Genomic DNA, 21,151 nt, shown 5'->3' with positions numbered 1-21,151 from the left:
TTTCATATGCCTCCACCCTGACAAACGTCCGTCTCCGGAGCCTCAACTTCCCAGGCACAGAATGGAGGCTTCACCCCTGCCCCTTGGTCCTCCGAGTTGTGGCCACTTAAAAGGGCAGATCGGTTGCTCGCTTGCTTGTGCTCCTTCCCCTCGGAGGAAGACGCCTGGTTAAGTCCATCCTGCCCGGTTGGATTCAGAGGAGGGAAACCACATTACCCAGAAGGCATCTGAGGCCAATGCCTGCCAAGAACAGGGGCGCTTCCTGCGGCTCACGTACGTGGGCGGGGCTTCCGGGGTTTTCGCTGCCGCCGCCATTTGCCTCCGCCGTTTGCCCTGGGACGGCCTTGACCCGCCGCGGGCTGTGCCAGCGCCGCTCCTTAGGCCTTTCGTGGGGACCTAACAGGGAAGGAGGCTAGGCTTCACCTTCGCGCTTCGCAGGGGCCGCGACTCCCTGCAGCGGGTGTGCCCCCTGGCCGCTCGCCGGGCCGCGCGGCCTCTCGGCCGCCCTCATCCCCTCGGTCGCCGAGGGCGGCGCCCCGAGTCGTGGTGTCTTTTACGCCGAGGCCGCCCGGGCGCTCGCCTCTTTTCGCCTTGCTCGAGCCGCGGGGCCCACGATGGCGGCGCCGCCGACCGGCCCGACCCAGGTCAGTGGACGTTGGCGTCGGAGTTGCTGCGTCTGTGCGAGGGCGGAGACGGGCCCCCAGTGGGCCGGGAGCCCCGACGTCCGCTGGACCGATCTCCGCACTCGCGGGGTGTGGAGGGTGGGGCTGGCTTGCGGCTTAACTGACCCCCGGTTCCGCGGAGTGCTTGGTCTCGGGCTCGCCAGTAAGTTGTGGAAAGAACGAATGATGCTTCCGCCTGGGACTCCCGTCAGCCTTAGGGTAAATCCCGCCCCCAACGGGACCTGGGAGGACCCACGCTGCCCCACCTGCCCTCTTCTAACAGGTGACCTTGGGCGTCGGGCGGAGGGGGCCCGCTTTCCGGGCAGAGACAAGTTCAGGGGGCCCGGGAGGGGCAGTGAGGTTGCGGTGGTCCCAGCTGCTGGGGCGGGGGGCGGGATGCTCCACCCCTCCTCCGCCAGCACCGACTTGGCGGCCAGTCAGAGGCTCTTCTTCCCGTGGCCAAAGCCTGTGTTCTCCGTAGCCATTTGTGCTCCCTGGTCCCGAAGTGTCCTGGCCTCGGGGCAAGTGCTGTCAGAGCTCAGGAAGAAGGAGGCTCATGCTTCCTGGTGGAATCTCCCCGGGAGTGAGGTGGGGAGCGGGCGGCGCAGGTCCGGTCCCTGCCGGTTACCCAGGGAGGCGCCAACCCTCCAGGTGCCGTTCTTGTGAGGTCAGTGCTGAGGGCTCTGCTCCTCTGCCCACGTTCACGAAAATAGTTTCAGGATTGGTGGAAATGTATTTAAGGACAAAAGTTGGGGCACATGCTTCCCAATGTCAGTCCATTGTAATCACTGTGATTACGGAGGAATTCCCGATGCCCTCTCTTCCTCCCGGTACAAGAGTAAGCAGCGGTTAACCTGCTGTTGCCTCTGGTTTGTGAGAGGCAAGGCTTCGGGTGAATTTGGGGAACTCCCTTAGCCTTTCGGGGACTGGTTGGAGGTGATGAGATGTTCCCCCCGCCCCCGCCCGGGAAGGGGGGGCTGTGGGAGAAACGAGAACCCAAAGAAGCTGAGCTGAGTCATTTCCATGTAAATCTCACGGCTGTGACCAGTGAAGCGGGAACTATTATTGTATTGATCCAGAAACAGACGCTCAGAGAAATGAAGTGATGTCTTCAAGGTTAACACAGCTGGCAAGTGTCGGCTTTCAAGAGTTTGGATTCCAGCCACAGGAGACTGACTTACGGACTGGGGACTTGTAGTCGCTTTAACCAGGATGTGCCCCTCAGCATGGGGCAGGCAGCGAGCAGGACCAGGGAGGCTCAGGTACTGCCGTTGTCACCAATGCTGTTATTGTCATTATTCACTCATTCCTCTGACGTCCTGGGGCCCATGGTGTCTGCATCTCCCAGTCCACCCGTCACTTCCATTGTCTTGTGTGACCTTCCGGTGGCTCCCGTGGAGGAGGCTTCTCCCTTACACTGCTGTGTCCGCCCTCACCTTGAGCCCGGCACGGAGCTTGGCGCTCACGAGGTTCTTGGCGATTCGAGCCTTGATCACTCTGTACCTTTATCAGGGATGTAGGGATGAGGCCCGATCCCGTCCAACACCCCAACACCAACACGCTGCTACCTCTGTTTGACATCCAGGTATCTGTGACCTTCGACGATGTGGCTGTGACTTTTACCCAGGAGGAGTGGGGGCAGCTGGACCCGGCCCAGAAGACCCTGTACCAGGAGGTGATGCTGGAAAACTGTGGACTTCTGGTGTCTCTGGGTAAGTGCTCCCCACTCCACTCTAGGGGGGGGACCTGCCACCTCGTTGTCAGAGGACCTTCTGTCTCCAGGCGTGGCCCGCAGATTTCGCACCTCTGCGTCTTTGCCTGTTTCTGTTGTTTCTCTTCCTTACTCTGCTGCGGGGCTGTGTGGGGTGTCCTTGAGGCAGAAATGGCCACCTGAGCCCGAGCTCCTCTGGACCTCTCGCCCCAGTGCCCGGGACAGACTGGTCTCCATCTGAGGTCCTCATTTCACATTCCAGAGGGGGAGCTGACGGGCTGAGCCTGGTTGGCTCAAGTGTCCTCAGCAGGGCCAGCAGGGCAGGGAGTGATGGGAAGTTCTCCGGGAAGGGAGGGAGTCAGGCCCCCCGGAGGCCTTTGCCTTCAGCACCAACAGGTATTGTTGTAAACGAGGTGATCCCAGTGACGGGGCTTCTCTGTGCTCACGTGCCCTCGTGGTTGTCACTTGTTTCCAGGGCCGGGATCGTCTGCCGGGACGAGAGAGGCGGTTAGAGTAGTGCTTCTCGGCGGGTGGCAGTTTTGCCCCCAGGAGCCATTTGGCAACGTCTGCGGGCACTCTGGGTTGTCGCGCCTTGGGTGTGGGTGGAACTGGCATCTGGTGGTTAGAGGCCGGAGATGCTGGAGACCTCCTTCGATGGACACGACGAGCCCCTCAACAAGAATTATCCCGCCTGCAGAATCCAGGGTGCCCAGTTGAGAAACGCCAGCTTAGATGTTTCTCTGCTTGAGGTTAGTCACCACGAGGCCATTCGATCTGAGACCCCAGAGCTTAGGGGAAGACGTGCCGATTTTTGGAGAACTGGTTAGGTCTCAGTGAGAAGAGGCAAAAACAAAATTAGAGAAGTTTGATAGATTAAATATTTTGGACCAAAACGTTTACAAATAGAAAGTGCAGGGGCGCCTGGGTGGCGCAGTCAGTTAAGCGTCCGACTTCAGCCAGGTCACGATCTTGCGGTCCGTGAGTTCGAGCCCCGCGTCGGGCTCTGGGCTGATGGCTCAGAGCCTGGAGCCTGTTTCCGATTCTGTGTGTGTGTCTCTCTCTCTCTCTCTCTGCCCCTCCCCCGTTCATGCTCTGTCTCTCTCTGTCCCAAAAATAAATAAACGTTGAAAAAAAAAATTAAAAAAAACAAATAGAAAGTGCATTTTGGCCCTGCTGAGCTCTTCTCTCCCCTTCCGTGCTCTCCCTGAGCTCCCCCTGCTCTGGCTGTGCGGGGCGTCTGGTGGTTTCCTGCGCACACACCTGGCTCGGGCCTCAACTTGCTGTTGTGTCTGCCTGGTGAGTGTTCGTGGACATTTCAGCCTCTCAGATGGTGACCCTTCTGTGCGCGGTCCCCGCCTCCTCGCCAGCAGTGTCCTGACCACCAGATCTTATGCAGGGCCCTCCCCCATCCCTGTCGCTTTCTCTCATCATCCCGGTTATGGCCTTCTAGGTTAGCAGTCTCAAGCAGGGACGATGTCGTCCCTGAGGGACACTGGGCAGTGTTTGTAGACATTTTGGTTGTCGCCCTGGGATGGGGCTGAGACAGGCACCTGGTGGGTGGAGACCTGGAGTGCTGCCAAACATTCTTGGACCGCACAGGACAGTTTCCTCCCTGTCTTCCCTGCAAAGAAGTGTCTTGACCTAAATAATCATGCCCGTAACCCACATAATTATGTCAGGTTGAGAAACCTTATTTCAGAGAGTGTAGGAACATGAACTGGCATTGAGAGACACCCTGATATGATGATTGCGTTATTTCTTCTCTTTTCCTGCCTCTGATTGCCTTTGATGGCAAGCTGGATTTAGTGCTGAATCTTTTTTTTTTTTCAAGTGTTTACTCATTTATCTTGAGAGAGGGGGGTAGAAATAGAGGAGGAGAGAGAGAGAATACAAGCAGGGGAGGGGCAAAGAAAGAGGGAGAGAGAATCCCAAGCAGGCTTCCCACTGTCAGCACAGAGCCCATCCTGGGCTCAACCCCACGAACCCCAGGATGATGGCTTGAGCTGAAACCAAGAGTCGGATGCTTGACCCACTGAGCCACCCAGGTGCCCCTAGTGCTGAACCTTAATACATCTTCTTTACTACCCCCACCCTCCAGTTGTTGGCACTTTTCCCTTTAAAACAGAAGGAGCCTTGAGCCCACAGCTATGAATAGGCAGCATGAGATTACTGGGACTTAACAGCATTTTGATGGCATTGCTGAGTTTTCGTGGTGATCTTCCACCAAGGGTAGACTCTAGGTTTCTCATTTATCAGAATGATGCAGGATTCTTTCTTTGAAGAAAATAAGAAAAATTCAAAATGGGTCATGTTTGGGGCGCCTGGGTGGCTCAGTCGGTTGAGCGTCTGACTTCGGCTCAGGTCATGATCTCGCGGTCTGTGAGTTCGAGTCCCGCGTCGGGCTCTGTGCTGACAGCTCAGAGCTTGGAGCCTGTTTCAGATTCTGTGTCTCCCTCTCTCTGCCCCTCCCCTGGTCATGCTCTGTCTCTCTCTGTCTCAAAAATAAATAAAACATTAAAAAAAAAATTAAAAAAAATGGGTCATGTTCAAAAGTTCAAAAGCAGTTAATAATCACAGATCCCCTGAGCACTGACTGTGCGGGACTGTTCAGGCTTATTCATGTTCCACTCATGTAAATTGTCACAGCAGTCCCCCCCCCCCCGTATGAATTTGCACCTGCAAGATTTGCATTCGTAGAGGTGACTTAGTGATAGACGATGTAGAGAGCCTAATGCTGTCATGTATTTTACATGTTTCTATGTGTGCATTTACATACATATGTACACACCTGTGCACGTCTGTACATACTCGCCCATGTGTGTGCTAGTTGTGTGTAAACGAAAAGAATCTCTTTCTCCTCTACTCAGTGACACTTCTGACATGAAAATCTTGTTTTCGACCCCACGCAATCCTGCCACACACTAACTGGAGTTCGCACAGATCCCGCAGGTTAAAACGGGCTCAGTCTCTTAGGACAGCCCCTCCCCCTCCCACACATCCACTTCAGATGCCAGTCACAAGTCCAGGTGGTCACCTGTCTGGATCACTTGGCTGTAAATCAGGTATGACCCCCTCCTCAGGTTTGATAATTTGCTAGGGTGGCTCACAGAACTTAGGAAAGCACCTTACTTAATATTACCCAGTTATTGTAAAGGATCAAATTCAGGAACAGCCAAATGGAAGAGACGCAGAGGACGAGGTGTGTAGGACAGGCCACTGAGCTCCCATGCCCCCTGTCTAGGCTTGCCACCCTTCCTGCACCTCGATGTGTTCACCAGCCTGGAAACTCACTGAACCACGTTAGTCAGGGCTGCTGATGAAAGCTTCATGACATCGGCATCATGGAGGAAATCACTGGCCATTGGTGTTTGAACTCCATCTCCAGCCCCTGTTGCCTGCCCAGAAGTTGGGGGATGGAACTGAACATTCCAGTGCTATAAGCATGTGTTTGGTTCCCCTGGCCCCTCCTTAGGAGTGTTCCAAAAAGTCACCTCAAGAACATAATAGAATTCCTAATAGAAGAAAGCAAAAAGGTTCTGTGTCTAATTTCGGTCTTAGGAGAGGCAGTCTGGACACATGCTGGGGTGAAGGTTTTAGTGTTGGCGTGGAGTTGTCATCGTTGGAGTGTTGGTCTGGGTCGGTGTTGTCCACGTGTGGGACTGGGGTATCCTTTGCGAGTGAATGCCTGCTCAAGTTGATGGGCGCCTCCTGTGTTTGCCGCGTTTGGTTGAAACAGTGGTGTTAGTGTGGGGTGTTAGGCCAAGAGGCCTTTTGTAAGGCAAGCTAGGGGCCCACTCGGGTTTATTTGTCACACTGGGATTTGAAAAGGAGTTATTCAAAGTGATAGTTATGTCTTCTACTTAAGCCAGCAATTTTGGGCATGTTTGGGCTGCGAAAGCTCTTGAATGTCTCTCTCTTCCCAGAGCCCAGCATTGTGTAATTGGAGAAGTGAGGTGTGTGTCCATTACTAGTATCGCCTGCAGCTCTGAAGGGAACGAGGAATGCCTGGCCATGCCTTGTATCGTGGCCCTTGTATGTGTAGAGATGCGTGGTTTTGACTTATTTTGGGGGTGTCTGTGAGATGGGAGGGTCTTGAAGTTCTTTCCCCTGAAGGAGTCCATTTTTGGGCAGTGGCCCAGCAGTTTATAATGAATGTGGAGATGGGACCGTTTGTTGATCAGGGCATCTTGTGTGAAAATAACCCCCTGAAGTTTGGCCAAGCGATGTTTCTTAGGTCCCGTTTTTATTTATAACGTTCTGGCTAAGGGCTAGAAAGCAGCAACACTCCACTGAGACCCCTCGGGTGTGATGGAAAGCAGTCTCTCTTTTACAATCCCCAAACTCCCCTAACTATTCCCTCTGTTACTCCCAGAGGTTTTCTGGGGGCCTGGGGACAGGTGACCTCCTCCAGCAGCAGAGCATGTGGCTGGGAACTGCAGACAGGAGAAGCCGCCCCACAAGGGGAGGATGCCACGGGGCCCAGGCTGGGCTCCAGCCTGTCTCAGGGAGTCGTCGGTGGCGGTGCCAAGCTTGTGCCATGCTGTTTCTGTGACCCAGGGCACGGTGGGCAGCTGGGCGTGGAGGTTGCAGGCTCCTGTCTGTGAGAGCGGCTGTTTTCAGGAGGGCCTAGTGTGTGGTCAGTCACTGTGGTTTTAACAGTGTATTGCTCAAGGTTGGAACTGGGGATGGTTTGTCTCATCAGAAGCCCTTGTGGCCATCGTTGGTCATTCAGAGACTCCAGGAGGCTTGAGGAGAAAGAGGTTGTCCAAAGCCTCTGTAGTGAAGGGGTCTCTGAGGGCACCCACCGGAGCGTCTGTTAACAGTATTGTGAACAGTTCTTGGAGTCTTGGTTGGAGGAAGCCTCATTTAAGGTGGGCTGACCTGTAACTGTCAACACCGGTGAGGTTAAATAAAATGTGTAAATGAAGAATGTAGTAACCAGACCCCAGATAATGCTAAGTAGTGTTATTATCTAAAACTAATCCCCCAGGGGCACCTGGGTGGCTCAGTCGTTTGAGTGTCAGACTCTTGATTTCAGCTCAGGTCATGATCTCACAGTTTGTGTGGGTTTGAGCACCACATTGGGCTTCGAGCTGACAGCTCAGAACCTGCTTGGGATTTTCTCTCTACCCCTCTCCCACTTACCTGTGCTTGCGTGCACGTGTGTGTGTGCTCTCTCTCTTTATAGTTACATAAATAAACTATAATATAACTAATCCCACAAAGGGACTAAAAGATGTTGGGTTGTGTTTATGTATCCATAACCGAGTGTGTCAGATGACCTTCCGTGGTCAAGGTCGTCCTCGATGTACCGTCACACGTGTGCTCCTGGAGAAAGTGGGGGCACTTAAAATCTCGTCTGCAGAGATGGGTGCGGGTCAGAGTTGTTGAGCCACCCTCCCCGCAGCCCAGGAGAGAAGAAGGGTTTCCCTGCGGGGGAAAGGCGGGCTGGCAGAGAAGGGGCGGAGCAGGCACCGGGCAGCACGGTTAGCCGGAGCTCTCAGCCCAGAATCAGCGGGGTGTGGATTGAATGATGTCCTTGATTTCTGTTGGATGTTGGGTGTGCGGATCGTGTGAGTCCGCTCTGGCTGCCACACTGTGTGGCTGAAACAACAGCTTTATTTCCGCATCATTCTGGAGGCCGGACGTTCCAGACCCGAGGTGCCGGCAGAGAGGTGTCTGATGGCAGTCTCTTCCCAGCTGCCACTTCATGCTGTGTCCTCATGCGTCCTTTCCTCGGGCTCAGAAAGGCTGTCTCTTCCTCTTCTTTTTTTTTTTTTTTCTTTTTTTTTTCAACGTTTATTTATTTTTGGGACAGAGAGAGACAGAGCACGAACGGGGGAGGGGCAGAGAGAGAGGGACACAGAATCGGAAACAGGCTCCAGGCTCCGAGCCATCAGCCCAGAGCCCGACGCGGGGCTCGAACTCCCGGACCGCGAGATCGTGACCTGGCTGAAGTCGGACGCTTAACCGACTGCGCCACCCAGGCGCCCCTCTTCCTCTTCTTTAAAGGACACCAGTCCTACCAGATTGGGGCCCATCCCCTGACCTCATTTAGCCTTAATTCCCTCCTTAAAGATCCTATCTGGAATTCCAGATACGATCACATTGGCAATTGGGGCATAATGACATTGAGGGGAGGACACGCTGCATTCCTAGCAGGGACCCTCAGTGGTGGACCAGAGTATTAAGATTGTAGTCACCCCCATGAGGTGCCCTTCATTTGTCCCGGCTTCAAGCACAGACACAACTGGGCTGTCAGGTGGAGCAGCAGTGGGACGGTCATTCCTTTATTGATCAGCTTTTATGTGATGATGTGATGAGAGGCTCCTTTTCAGCTTCCATTGGGCTGTATTAACTATTTTAATTGGGGTCTGCGGGCCCCATTTTACCAAGCCAGTTTGTAAGCGCCAAAAATGTGTTTTAATTCTGTGATGTGTCAGGGCACCCGTGCCCATAGGGCATAATTTAGGACAGTGGGCACTGGGACGCAGGGAGTTGTAGGCAAATCTGCAGTTAAAGTGAGACATACCTGTTCTCCCCCTGTATTAGCTACTGAAGTTTGGGCAGCGCTGTGTTTAAATTTAGAAGAATCTCCAGGTATAACTAGGATTTGAGCCCCAGTATTGGTTAAATTTAAGAAGTTTTGTCAATTGGTGCGTTTTAGCAAATCCTGAAGTTAATTCAGAACCTATATTGTAGAGTCAGAAAAACCAATCAGTGCCCGGTTTTGTTTTGGTAATATAATTTTTTTGGGATATAAATTTTGTTATGCTCTACAGAATTATTATACAGAATAATTATGCTATACATTATTATTATAATTTGTTATCTTAACTTTTAGCATATAAATTTTGCATTTCTAATCGCACCAAACTGTAGGCAGTGTTTTAGTTGTATACTGTGCATTTAGTTATTTTTTATTTTCTTCCTGTGTATCTAGGGGTTTCTTTTTGTTACTGGTTTTAAATCAGTCAGTAGTTTAGGATGAGTGTTGTTTTCTAAACCTGGTATTCGCTTGGTACATAAGTTTTAAAGCACCCCTCCTACTCCCGCTTCATTTTCTTGGGCTTTTAGCTGCCTGCAGCCCCATATTGAATATGTCTCCTGCTGGTGAGAGGGGTGGGGAGGGCATGGGGTCTCTGGGCAGCAGCCTCCCAGGATGGCCCTGGTCCCCAGCATAATTGTTTGTTGTCACCTCTCTGTCCCTGGTCATTTTCCTTTTCTTTGGGTATTTACCTGATGAGCTCCCGGCAATCCCAGGTGGCCCCTGTTGAGTGGCAGTCCCATCTGTAGGGTGCCCTGACAGCCGCAGAGGGCCGGGGCTTACGTCTAGGGCAGCATGGTGGCGGCATCGGCATTCTGATTGGGTCAGTGTGATTTTAACGAGGAGACTCTGGCATGCTGCCGGGCAGCTGCGGTCGGGGGAGCCCGGATGCACTGGCCGGTGCCCTGACATTGGTTGCGCAATCCTGGCGTAAGGGGAGATGCGTCCTGAGGTGTCCTCGCAGGAACAAGATACCCCATACGCTTTTTTTTCTCCCTTATACATTGAACCATGGGTCTCCAAGAATGGGGTGTCCCATCCCTGCTGGGTTGGGGGACGGACTACAACAGTAAGGCCGGCAACAATGGCAGGATTTGCCCTCGAAGCAGTTGAAGCCTCTTGTGCCACATCATCTGAGGAGGGCGCCCCGCGCTGTGTGGCCAGTAGATCCCTCGTATCACACAGGGGACCAGTGCTGGGACTCCGCCAGATGCGCCTTGAAAAGGGCGAGCCTGTGCGATCAGTCCCTCGGGGAACATAGCTGGGCATACCTGCACCCCAGCGCGGTAGTCTGGGGGGACCTTGGCCTTGCACGACAGCCACTTACCCTAGTTGTCCCTGGGGCACCCACCCAGAGACTTGACCATGGAAAAACAGATGGATGAGATGGGTTTTTGCCGATACAGGGGCAACTAGGGAATTAGCCCTTGCAGACCTAGGTTATCACATCTGTAAACTACAGAAGGATTTTGCTTAAGATCTAAAAAAAAACTCAGATCATTGGGGCGCCTGGGTGGCGCAGTCGGTTAAGCGTCAGACTTCAGCCAGGTCACGATCTCGCGGTCCGTGAGTTCGAGCCCCGCGTCAGGCTCTGGGCTGATGGCTCAGAGCCTGGAGCCTGTTTCCGATTCTGTGTCTCCCTCTCTCTCTGCCCCTCCCCCGTTCATGCTTTGTCTCTCTCTGTCCCAAAAATAAATGAACGTTGAAAAAAAAAAATTAAAAAAAAAACAAAAAACTCAGATCAGTAAAGATGCAAACTTTGTTTTGAATGGAGAGAGTCAGTGTTTTAAATATGTCAGTTCTTTAAATTATCCCATAAATGTATTTCCACTTTAAACATAACGTATTTGAGGGGCACCTGGGTGGCTCAGTCTGTTGAGCGGCCGACTTCGGCTCAGGTCATGATCTCGCGGTTGATGAGTTCAAGCCCCGTGTCGGGCTCTGTGCTGACAGCTCAGAGCCTGGAGCCTTCTTCAGATTCTGAGTCTCCCTCTCTCTCTCTGCCCCTTCCCTGCTCATGCTCTGTCTCTCTCTGTCTCAAAAATAAATAAACATTAAAAAAAAATTAAAAAAAAAAAACCATAACGTATTTGAATTGCTTGCCGCAGTCCCTGGGATATGGTTATACCGTATAAATGCTAGTTTTTCATTTATTGTTAGGATGAGAAACTCCACAACAACATGGCAGATTAATGAAGCCATGCTTCAGCAAAGTCCTGTCGGGAAGTAACATGGGAGCCGAGACCGGAAGAGTTAGAGTTCTCTAGAGGCACAAGGTGGGAAGAGAACAGCCTGCCAGGTAGTAGGGCCAACACATGCAAAGGCCCTGGGGTCACAGGAGGCATGGCTCCTGAGAGCTGAAGGGAAGTCTTACTCCCGTTTTGACACCCGAGCTGAGCCTGCAGCAGATGCAAGTGAGGTTTGCGTAGTGACAACTGATACTCTCGGCTGTGGCTCTGTATCTCTCAGCACAGCCTTCCGTGGGTCCTGGTGCCTCTGCCATTGACTTCTCTGCAGTCCTGTGTCTTTTCCCTGCGTCTGTGAGTAGCTACATGACAGACCAGCTCAGTCTTCACCCTGAGGGACGTTCATTCTCTCGTCTCGTAAGTTCAGAGGTGATCCCAGCTCCCCGCTTGGCGAGTGACAGCCCAGCTGTGTGTTTCTTTACCCCCTCTCTGGTCTAGGGCTTTGAGGCAGGTTCCCTCATAAAAGTCCCAGGATGCCACCCACTCAGCTGTCCTGGCTCCTACCAGGTTGTGTACTTATGTACCTCTAACGATTGGTGATGGGGCATAGCCACTTGCAGGTTGGTAGAGAGTGGTTTTTCGACCTTCCTTTGATGCCAGAATCCGCTGGGAAGGTTTTTAAATCTCCCAATACCCAGGCCTCGCCTACAGAGGTTTGCGTTCGTTGGATGTGAGGCGGACGTGCCAGGAGGTGTGGATGTACACGTGGGTGAGACTCACTTGCTCGGAATAACGAGAAAACACTCTCTGGAAGGAGGGGATCCTCTTCCCTGGGATTCTGTGAGCTGGAAGTCAAAGGAAACAGGTGCTGTCTACACAGCCAGCACTACTGTCTCAAGTCTTTGGATCCCAGCAGTGGTGTTTGTGCCAGTTTCCAGGTGACAAGTCAGTGTTTGTGTGGATGGGAACAGCTTTGTTCTGAAGTCACATCCGTATCCGGAAGTCCCACACTAGATTGAGAGGTTTAATTTGTTTTCCCAAAAATCCCAGTGCCTTCTTTCTTTCTCCGTGACCAGGGTGTCCCGTCCCCAGACCGGAGCTCATCTGCCAGCTGGAGCGCGGGCAGGAGCCGTGGACGGCGAAGAGAGGCCTCTCCCAGAACACCTATCCAGGTAGGAGCCAGGATGTGGGCGCGCGGGAGACCCTGCAGGCTGGAGACCAGGCGGGGACCGCGGGCCCTGGTTCCCCGGGAAGCTTCTCGTTCTGGCCTCTCTGGTGGTTCGGAAGCCGGGAACCCTTTGACCCAGAGTCCGCGTGCCCGGCCAGGGACCCGTAATGTCTCTCCCTCCGTCCACCTGCCAAGTTTCGGTGGCAGGTTGGGGACCGGACACGGCCTCAGAGAGCCGCTCAAGCCTCCCCCCGCCCTCAGTGCCTCTCTGTGGCCGGCGTCCCCAGGTCCTGTGCAGCCGTGTCCCGCCCGGTGCATCTCCCGACTCGGTTCCTTATGCCACCACCTCCATCAGCCCCGCCCCCATGCTCCCTGCTCACTGCCATCATGTTCCCGGCGGGGGCCGCTGGCCTCCCCACCGCTCTCCACGTCTGCGTCTGCGTGGTGCCTCTGGTCGGCTTGGCTCCAGGTCCTGCCTGCGCTTCCCCAGGTGCTCAGACTCTGTTCCAGACGGCTAGCACTTCCCCAGCCACGGACGTGTCCCCTTGCGACCGCGGCGTTGACAGTGCATTGCGCCTCCTCCCCCGCTTGAGCCTCGACCCTTCCACACCCACTCGGGCTCTCGAGTCTACAGCTGCACCTTCCATCCAGAGGAGGGGGTCTTGCCCTTGGCCCCGGGGCCGCTTCCTGAACCGGAGTCCAGAGCACCTTTTCAGGGGAATTATTTCCTCCTTCGTTTTGTTTGTTGTGTAGCGTAACTTCATCCTTTTTGTACTCAACATAAAAATGTGCTCAAGGTGCATAAAAATATGCTCAATACGCCTGGGTGGCTCAGTCAGTTGAGTATCCAACTTCAGTTCAGGTCATGATCTCACAGGTCATGAGTTCAAGCCCCGCATCAGGCTCTGTGCTGACAGCTCGGAGCCTGGAGCCTGTTTCAGATTCTGTGTCTCCCTCTCTCTCTCTCTGCCCCTCCCCTGCTCACACTCATATTCTGTCTCTTTCTCAAAAATAAATAAACATAAAAAATATATATATCAAGCTCCTTATGTTTAAGAAGGTCAGTAAGTTCCCAGGTCACGTAGCCCCCATCCGCTCCCCGTGCACTCACGTACTCACTGCTCAGGCAGGCGCTGCCCGGAGCCGCCCCGAAGGTCCTCCTGCATGTGGTTACAGCGTCTTTGATGTTTCCTGGAGTGAGGTAGATGGATTCCAGGCTATGCAAACTTTAAAGTTTTTTACTGGATAGTTGCCACTGTGTTCTTTTTTTTTATTTAAAAATATATTTTTTTGTTTTTATAAAAAAAATTTTTTTTTAACGTTTATTTATTTTTGAGACAGAGAGAGACAGAGCATGAATGGGGGAGGGTCAGAGAGAGGGAGACACAGAATCTGAAACAGGCTCCAGGCTCCGAGCCATCAGCCCAGAGCCCAACGCGGGGCTCGAACCCACGGACCGTGAGATCGTGACCTGGCTGAAGTCGGACGCTTAACCGACTGCGCCACCCAGGCGCCCCTACGTTTATTTATTTTTGAGACAGAGAGAGACAGAGCATGAACGGGGGAGGGTCAGAGAGAGGGAGACACAGAATCTGAAACAGGCTCCAGGCTCTGAGCAGTCAGCACAGAGCCCGATGCGGGGGTTGAACTCACGGACCGCGAGATCATGACCTGAGCCGAAGTCGGACGCTCAACCGACTGAGCCACCCAGGCGCCCCTGAAAAAATGTTTTTAATGTTTGTTGCTTATTTTGAGAGAGAGACATTTGACATTTAACCTTTCGATCCAAGGTGGAACTGGAGTCTGATGGGAGATACGAGTACAGTTTTGCATTTCCAGTGCGACACCTGTCTTTCTGGCTCCGTTTACCGTGTTTCCCCTTCTTCAACGCCCCAGCTTCTCTGCCCTCTCTGCCATCCGCCAAAGCTCCCTGCGTGTGTTTCCCAAAGTCTCTTCTTTTTCCATTGCTCGTTTGTCTTCTCTGTGTGCCGGTACCACAGTGTGTGAGTCTGTGATTCCGTGGCAGTACTGTCATCTGAGATGGTAGGTGTCCTTCTCTTTATTGTTGCCTGTTTGACCCTTCATACAAGTCCTACCATCAGACTGTGAAGTTCCTTGATGGCCCAGTTGGCATTTTATAGGGAATTGTATTGAAATTTTTTTTTTACTCATTTGGGTAGAATTGTCAGTTTTATGTGATTAAGTTTTATTCCCCTGGTTTTGTCAAGTAATAATGGACCCACATCACCGTACGGGTTTCCCCACCATGTGAAAGTAGAGTGTTTCTGTGAAACTTTTCATTAGCCAAAACGGCATTTATTTATATGGAATTTTTTTTTCTTTTTTTTACTATTTCTATACTTAAAAATCATCTCTCCAGGGTTTCCTGATGCCCTAGGACACATCTTGCTGACAGGTGCCCAAAATAAGTGGAGAGAAAGCACAGGTGCTCGCAGACACAGTTCAGAGCTGTGGCGGCTCAGTGTCAGGGACTGTTCTGGTGAAGGAGCTCAGCTCGGTGGGCCACCTCTGCCACCCAGGGGGCCCACTGCCTCTGTGACGGCTCGATGCGACAGACGCTGAACACCATTTTTGCTTTTTGTGGTTTTCGTACGAGTGAAAATCTTTGAATTTCTTTCAGTTAGTGGAAACAGGTCCTGATGTCAGTGTAAGTAAAGGAAGGAGGAAAATTAAAAAGGAAAAAAGGTTTCTTCTTGTGGGGAGAACTGTTGCAATTTACTCTCTCATCTCTGCTCTGTGTCACGGCAGGCAGGAGTAGCTAGGGCCCTCGTGTGGTACGTCCCGTTCCTAGCCCTTAACCTTGGAACTGGAAGTTTGTCCCTTTCAACACACCTTCCTCTGACTCTTCTGACCCCCACATCGTACTCTTCATTGACCCAGCTCTTCCTTCATGTCTTCAAGTAAAGTATTATCATTTTCTCCTCTAGATCCATGTGTATTTTGCTGGTCTCTTCCCCAGACTCAGTACGTGCAGCCCAGTCCTGCTCACTTCCTGCCGTGTCCTGGGAGTCTTCACTGTCCCCTTCCCGCCCGCTCCCCCCCCCCACCCCAAGAACTTTGGGAATCCTGTTCCCTTGTCTCCTTTCTGTCCCTGCGTTCTCATCAACACCATCCTCAAACTCTTGGTCCCCTGTACATTCTGTCCCATGAGGCTACTGTACCCTCGGTACTTCCTCTCTGGGGCGACTCCTGTGCTGCCAGTGGGACCCCCATCGTGGGCACCTCCTACTGGAAAACTCTCTTGATGTCTTTCTGAACACAGCCAAGCTCAAGGCTAAGAACACAGAACTCCCGAGAATGCCAAGTCTTCCCAGGTCATCCGAAACCAGTGGGAGTTCAGAGATTTCCCACAACGATCCTTAGATTTGACACATTGTTAGAAAGACGAGAAACTTCCTGAAATCTGTTCTTACTCTGCCCTCAGTGTTTTTTGGTTTGTTTAGGTTTTTGTTGTTGTTTTAATTTACATCTAAGCTAGCATATAGTGCAACAATGATTTCAGGAGTAGATTCCTTAATGCCTCTTACCCATTTAGCCCATCCCCTCTCCCACAACCTCTCCAGCAACCCTCTGTTTATACTCCACATTTAAGAGTCTCCTTTGTTTTGTCCCCCTCCCTGTTTTTATATTATTTTTGTTTCCCTTCCGTTATGTTCATCTGTTTTGTCTCTTAAAGTCCTCATATGAGTGAAGTCATATGATATTTGTCTTTCTCTGACAATTTTGCTTAGCACAATACCCTCGAGTTCCATCCACCTAGTTGCACATGGCAAGATTTCATTCTTTTTGATTGCCATGTAATGCTCGGTTATATATATGTGTGTGTATCTATATGTGTGTGTGTGTGTACATATACACACATGTATATACATATATATATATACGTACATATGTACATATACACATAACATATACATACACCACATCTTCTTTATCCATTCATCCATCGATGGACATTTGGGCTCTTTCCATACTTTGGCGATTGTTGATAGTGCTGCTACAAACATGGGATTACATGTGTCCCTTTGAAACAGCACACCTGTATCCTGTGGATAAATGCCTAGTAGTGCAATTGCTGGGTCATAGGATAGTTCTATTTTTAGTTTTTTGAGGAACCACCATACTGTTTTCCAGAGTGGCTGCACCAGTTTGCATTGCCACCAGCAGTGCAAAAGAGATCCTCTCTCTCTGCATCCTCGCCAATATCTGTTGTTGCCTGTTTTGTTTTGTTTTTTTTTAATTTTTTTTAAAGTTTATTTTTGAGAGAGAGGGAGAGAGTGAGAGAGAGTTTGAGCAGGGGAGGGGCAGAGAGGGAGGGGGACAGAATCCAAAGCAGGCTCCTGGCTCTGAGCTGTCAGCACAGAGCCCTACGCGGGGCTTGAACTCACAAACCTCGAGATCATGACCTGAGCCAAAGTCGGGAGCTTAACCGACTGAGCCACCCAGGCGCCCCTGCCTTCAGTGTTTGTTACAGATTAAGGATACAGCTTACAAGCAGGGCCAGAGGTGTTCAGACACAAAACTTCCATGTCTTCAGTGACTTGTTCCCTCCTGGCATCCGTGTATGACAATAACGTGCACAGATATGGCCAACTTGGGAGATTGGCCAGAGCGTCACTATTTCTATTTTTATTGAGCCTTCATTACATACGCGCAATTGAGTTACTCTCCGTGGGACTCAGTCTCTAGCTCTTTTTCCTTTTCCAGAGGTCCAGCTGGTATCTTGTGGCTCAAAGTTCCAACTTTCTAATTTCAGGGTAGGTTTTTCTTATGTGGCGGGACCTTGCCTCGAGTTATCTCTTTAGTACAAACTGGAGGCCTGTAATGAGTTACCTGCCGTCCCAAACTAAGGGATACGTTCCTAGGTGCCCATGCGGGATGTCCACGCATAGAGGTATCTTGAAGCACACAGCACCATAATTAGACTGCAGACGCATGCACAATGGGATTGTGGTAGTATTTCCCCTCAGACCTCCTGTCCCCTCGCCTGGCTTCTCCTGGGTCTCCCTTTCAAAAAGGCAACAGTCCAAGATCCACGGGTAAAAATCCTGAGATTCAGAGGTAGTAAAACATAACAGAGATGGGCCCTGTTTTCATCTTCATTTCTTTCGCTGAAACGCTCGTTTTATTTTTCCCATGTCGTCATTATTCACAGGGCTTTTTGTGTTTTGGGTTTCTTTCAGGTGACAAGGACAAACCCAAGACCATGGAACCCACCACTTGTGATCCAGCCCTGCCTAAGGGGGCCTCGTTCCAGGAACTAAGACGTGGTGACCCAGGGAACTGTCAGCTGGGCCAAACCAAGGATCAGCGTGGACCGTCAGAAATGCAGGAAGGACACTCGAGACCAGGGTTCGAAGCCCAGAGGGAGAAGCTCCCTGAGAAAATGACCCCTGAACATGGTGGTTTAGGGACAGCTGATGGACGGTGTTCGCGGATTGCACAGGACCTGGTCCCCCTAGGTGGTGCCATCCGTGACCGTGACTCATGTGGATCGGGTAAAGATCCCATGATTCAAGAAGAGGAAAATGCCTTTAAGTGCAATGAATGCGGGAAAACTTTTAATAAGAAGCACCTTCTTGCTGGACATGAAAAGATTCACTCTGGAGTGAAGCCCTATGAATGCACCGAGTGCGGGAAAACCTTCATTAAGAGCACACACCTCCTCCAGCACCACATGATCCACACGGGGGAGAGGCCCTACGAGTGCATGGAGTGCGGGAAGGCCTTCAACCGCAAGTCCTACCTTACACAGCACCAGCGGATTCACAGCGGGGAGAAGCCTTATAAGTGCAACGAGTGTGGAAAGGCCTTCACCCACCGCTCCAATTTTGTCCTGCATAAGAGGAGACACACTGGTGAGAAATCCTTTGTGTGCAAAGAGTGTGGGCAGGTCTTTCGACACAGGCCGGGTTTCCTTCGACATCACATCATCCACACTGGCGAGAATCCCTACGAATGCTTCGAGTGTGGCAAGGTCTTCAAACACAGGTCCTACCTCATGTGGCACCAGCAGACTCACACTGGGGAGAAGCCCTACGAGTGCAGCGAGTGCGGGAAGGCCTTCTGTGAGAGCGCGGCCCTCATTCACCACTACGTCATCCACACGGGGGAGAAGCCCTTCGAGTGCCTGGAGTGCGGGAAGGCCTTCAACCACAGGTCCTACCTCAAGAGGCACCAGAGGATCCACACCGGGGAGAAGCCTTTCGTGTGCACCGAGTGTGGAAGGGCCTTCACCCACTGCTCTACTTTCATCTTGCACAAAAGGGCCCACACTGGAGAAAAACCTTTTGAGTGCAAAGAATGTGGGAAAGCCTTTAGCACTAGGAAGGACCTCATCCGACACTTCAGCATCCACACCGGGGAGAAGCCCTTCGAGTGCTCTGAGTGCGGGAAGGCCTTCAACCGCCGCTCGGGGCTCACGAGGCACCAGCGGATTCACAGTGGAGAGAAACCCTATGAGTGCATGGAGTGTGGGAAATCCTTCTGCTGGAGCACGAACCTCATCAGACACGCCATCATCCACACCGGGGAGAAGCCCTATAAGTGCAGCGAGTGTGGAAAGGCCTTCAGTCGCAGCTCCTCCCTCACTCAGCATCAGAGGATTCATACTGGGAGACACCCCGTCAGGGGCAGCGCAACAGAAGTGGGGAGACCCTTCACGAGCGGGCAGTCCTCGGTCACCCTGCGAGAACTCCTTCTGGGGAAAGACTTCTTGAATGTAACCACCGAGGAAAACCTTTTGCCAGAGAAAACATCTACCATGGCATCTGATCGAACATACCAAAGAGAGACCCCCCAGGTATCTTCGCTGTGAGAAAATCATCCATCCCAGGCCATCAGGAGTCGTGTAGAGATGCAGTTAGAGATTGACCCGGCCCAGAGCCTTACTGTGCGTCTGAGAGTTCATCCGGGAGAGACCGGTGTTGATTATGCAGGAAGTAAAATGTTCAGCTACTTTTTTCTTAGTTTACACTGCAGCGTTATCTCAGGAATTTTTATAAAAAGAAGGTGGAGATTAGAAGGGCAAATGAAATGAAAAGTTTGTGAGACTTCTCTGTCAAGCTTTGTCAAGCACTTTGTCATGGATTCCTTTGTTTACTTGGGGCAGGGGGGGTGTTTCAGAGGCCACGGGCCTTGACCCTTTATGTGTCTTGTATATACATTCATTACTGTTCAGTGGCAGGAGAGTTAGACAGATGAGAGGGCAGGTATTCAAAGCGGTAAATACACACATAAGAATGGGCACATTGTCTTGCACCAGTTAAGACGTTAAGACTTAACAGTTTTAGAAAAACTTTTTTATTTGGTTTTAAACCCCAAACACCCAGACTTTTTCTTGATCCCATCTATTTACTTAGTTTCCGTAGCTATACAGTAAACCTCAAAATTAGGTAAAAGTGATTTCTCTCTATTACTTAAATTGATTTAGTTTTCCTAGTTCCTCTGACTTTTCATATAAATCTTAGGGTGCAGAAAATCGTGTTTGCATTTTACAGGAATTGGTTTGTAGATCTGTTTGTTGAAAAGCAGCATCATGAACATCGTACATGCTATGATACTTCACTTATTTAATTCTTGGTATTTCATTACCGTTTTATAATTTTCAATACAGGCTGTGTATATTTTTGTTAAGATTTGTAAGTAGGTGTTTTGTTTTTTGAGTGTAAATGGCGTTGATTTTTACACTTTGATTTTCCATATGATCTTCAGTAGTATGCAGAATGATCATTAGTTTGGGGGATGATATTTTGGTAACCTGCACCCTTGCTGAACTCACATTATTTCTAGCCATTTCTCTGGGTAGAATCCTTAGGATTTTCTGCAAAGGTACATCAGCTGCAGATAGAGTTTTATTTCTTCCTTCCCATCTGTTTATCTATGACTTTATTTTCTTACTGCTCTAGGTGTACTTCCAATGTGATATCAGATAGGAGTAGTAAGAAAGGATGCCCTTGACTGATTCCTCAAATGAGGCGGGAAACTTTCAGTTTTTCATCAAATACAATGTTAAAAGTTCTTTTTGGAGTTTTCTTATCAAGTTTAGAAAATTTCCATCTATTCCTAATTTACTGAGTTGGTTTTTTTTTTTAATTATGAGTAAGCATTGGATTTTGCCAAATGCTTTGCCTCCATCAATTGATGTGATTATCTGATTTTTCTTTTATAGTTTATGGATATATTGTGTATTAACTGATTAGTTTTGAATATTGAACCAGTCTTGCATCCTTGGAATAAATCCCACTTGGTTGTGGAGTATAATTTTTTTTTACGTATTATGTATTAAAACATTCCATTTGATTATATTTTGTTGAGGAAATTTTCCTCTAATTTCTTGAATTCAGAATAATTTTTATATTGGATACATTGGATAGTTTTAAGATTGGCATTTTCAAGGAATTGTTCCGTTTTATCTAAATTTTCTAACTTGTAGACTTGTAGTATTTCCTTATTACCATTTTAATGGCAGCAAGATCTATACTTCTGTCCCATTTGATACCTGATTTTGGAAATAGGTCCACTCTCTCTCTATCTTTGTCCATCTTCTTAGGTATTTATCAGTTTTATTGATCATTTTGAAGAACCATCACTTAATTTCATTTGTTTCTATTGTTTATATAATTTCACTAACATCTGTTCTGATCTTTATTATATCCTTTCTTCTACTTGCTTTGGTTGTCTTTTGCTCCTCATTTCTTTTCTGATTTAAGCACTTAGTACTATAAAGTTCCCTTATAGCATTGTGACAGCTTCATCCCACAAGTGTTTTTTTTTTAGTTTATTTTTTAGTTTATTTATTTATTTTGTGTGAGGGAGAGAGAACGCGCATATGTGTGCCCAGGAGAGGGGCAGAGA

At 50.4% G+C, this 21,151-nt stretch overlaps 1 protein-coding gene across 3 annotated transcripts; it reads left to right on the top strand.

Annotated features, from left to right (window-relative positions):
• The first annotated feature begins 311 nt into the window (after nucleotides 1-311).
• On the top strand, nucleotides 312-20,601 carry LOC124522714 (zinc finger protein 264-like). Of its 3 annotated transcripts, XM_047094297.1 has the most exons (5): nucleotides 312-644; nucleotides 1,742-1,924; nucleotides 2,248-2,374; nucleotides 12,183-12,278; nucleotides 17,479-20,601. In XM_047094297.1, the coding sequence occupies exons 2-5, from the start codon at nucleotides 1,889-1,891 to the stop codon at nucleotides 19,110-19,112; spliced, it is 1,893 nt and encodes a 630-aa protein (XP_046950253.1). In that variant the 5' UTR covers nucleotides 312-644; nucleotides 1,742-1,888; the 3' UTR covers nucleotides 19,113-20,601. The 3 variants fall into 3 exon arrangements, with proteins under 3 accessions (XP_046950253.1, XP_046950254.1, XP_046950255.1); XM_047094298.1 differs by lacking the exon at nucleotides 1,742-1,924; XM_047094299.1 differs by lacking the exons at nucleotides 312-644; nucleotides 1,742-1,924 and adding an exon at nucleotides 663-945.
• Nucleotides 20,602-21,151: the final 550 nt, after the last annotated feature.

The sequence above is a fragment of the Lynx rufus genome, unplaced genomic scaffold, assembly GCF_022079265.1.
Source record: "Lynx rufus isolate CCGP_SWC_20201006 ecotype Redwood Valley unplaced genomic scaffold, mLynRuf1.p SCAF_39, whole genome shotgun sequence".
NCBI lineage: Eukaryota > Metazoa > Chordata > Mammalia > Carnivora > Felidae > Lynx > Lynx rufus.
The sequence above is the reverse complement of the archived record's forward strand: the minus strand, read 5'-3'. Positions and strand labels throughout refer to the sequence as shown.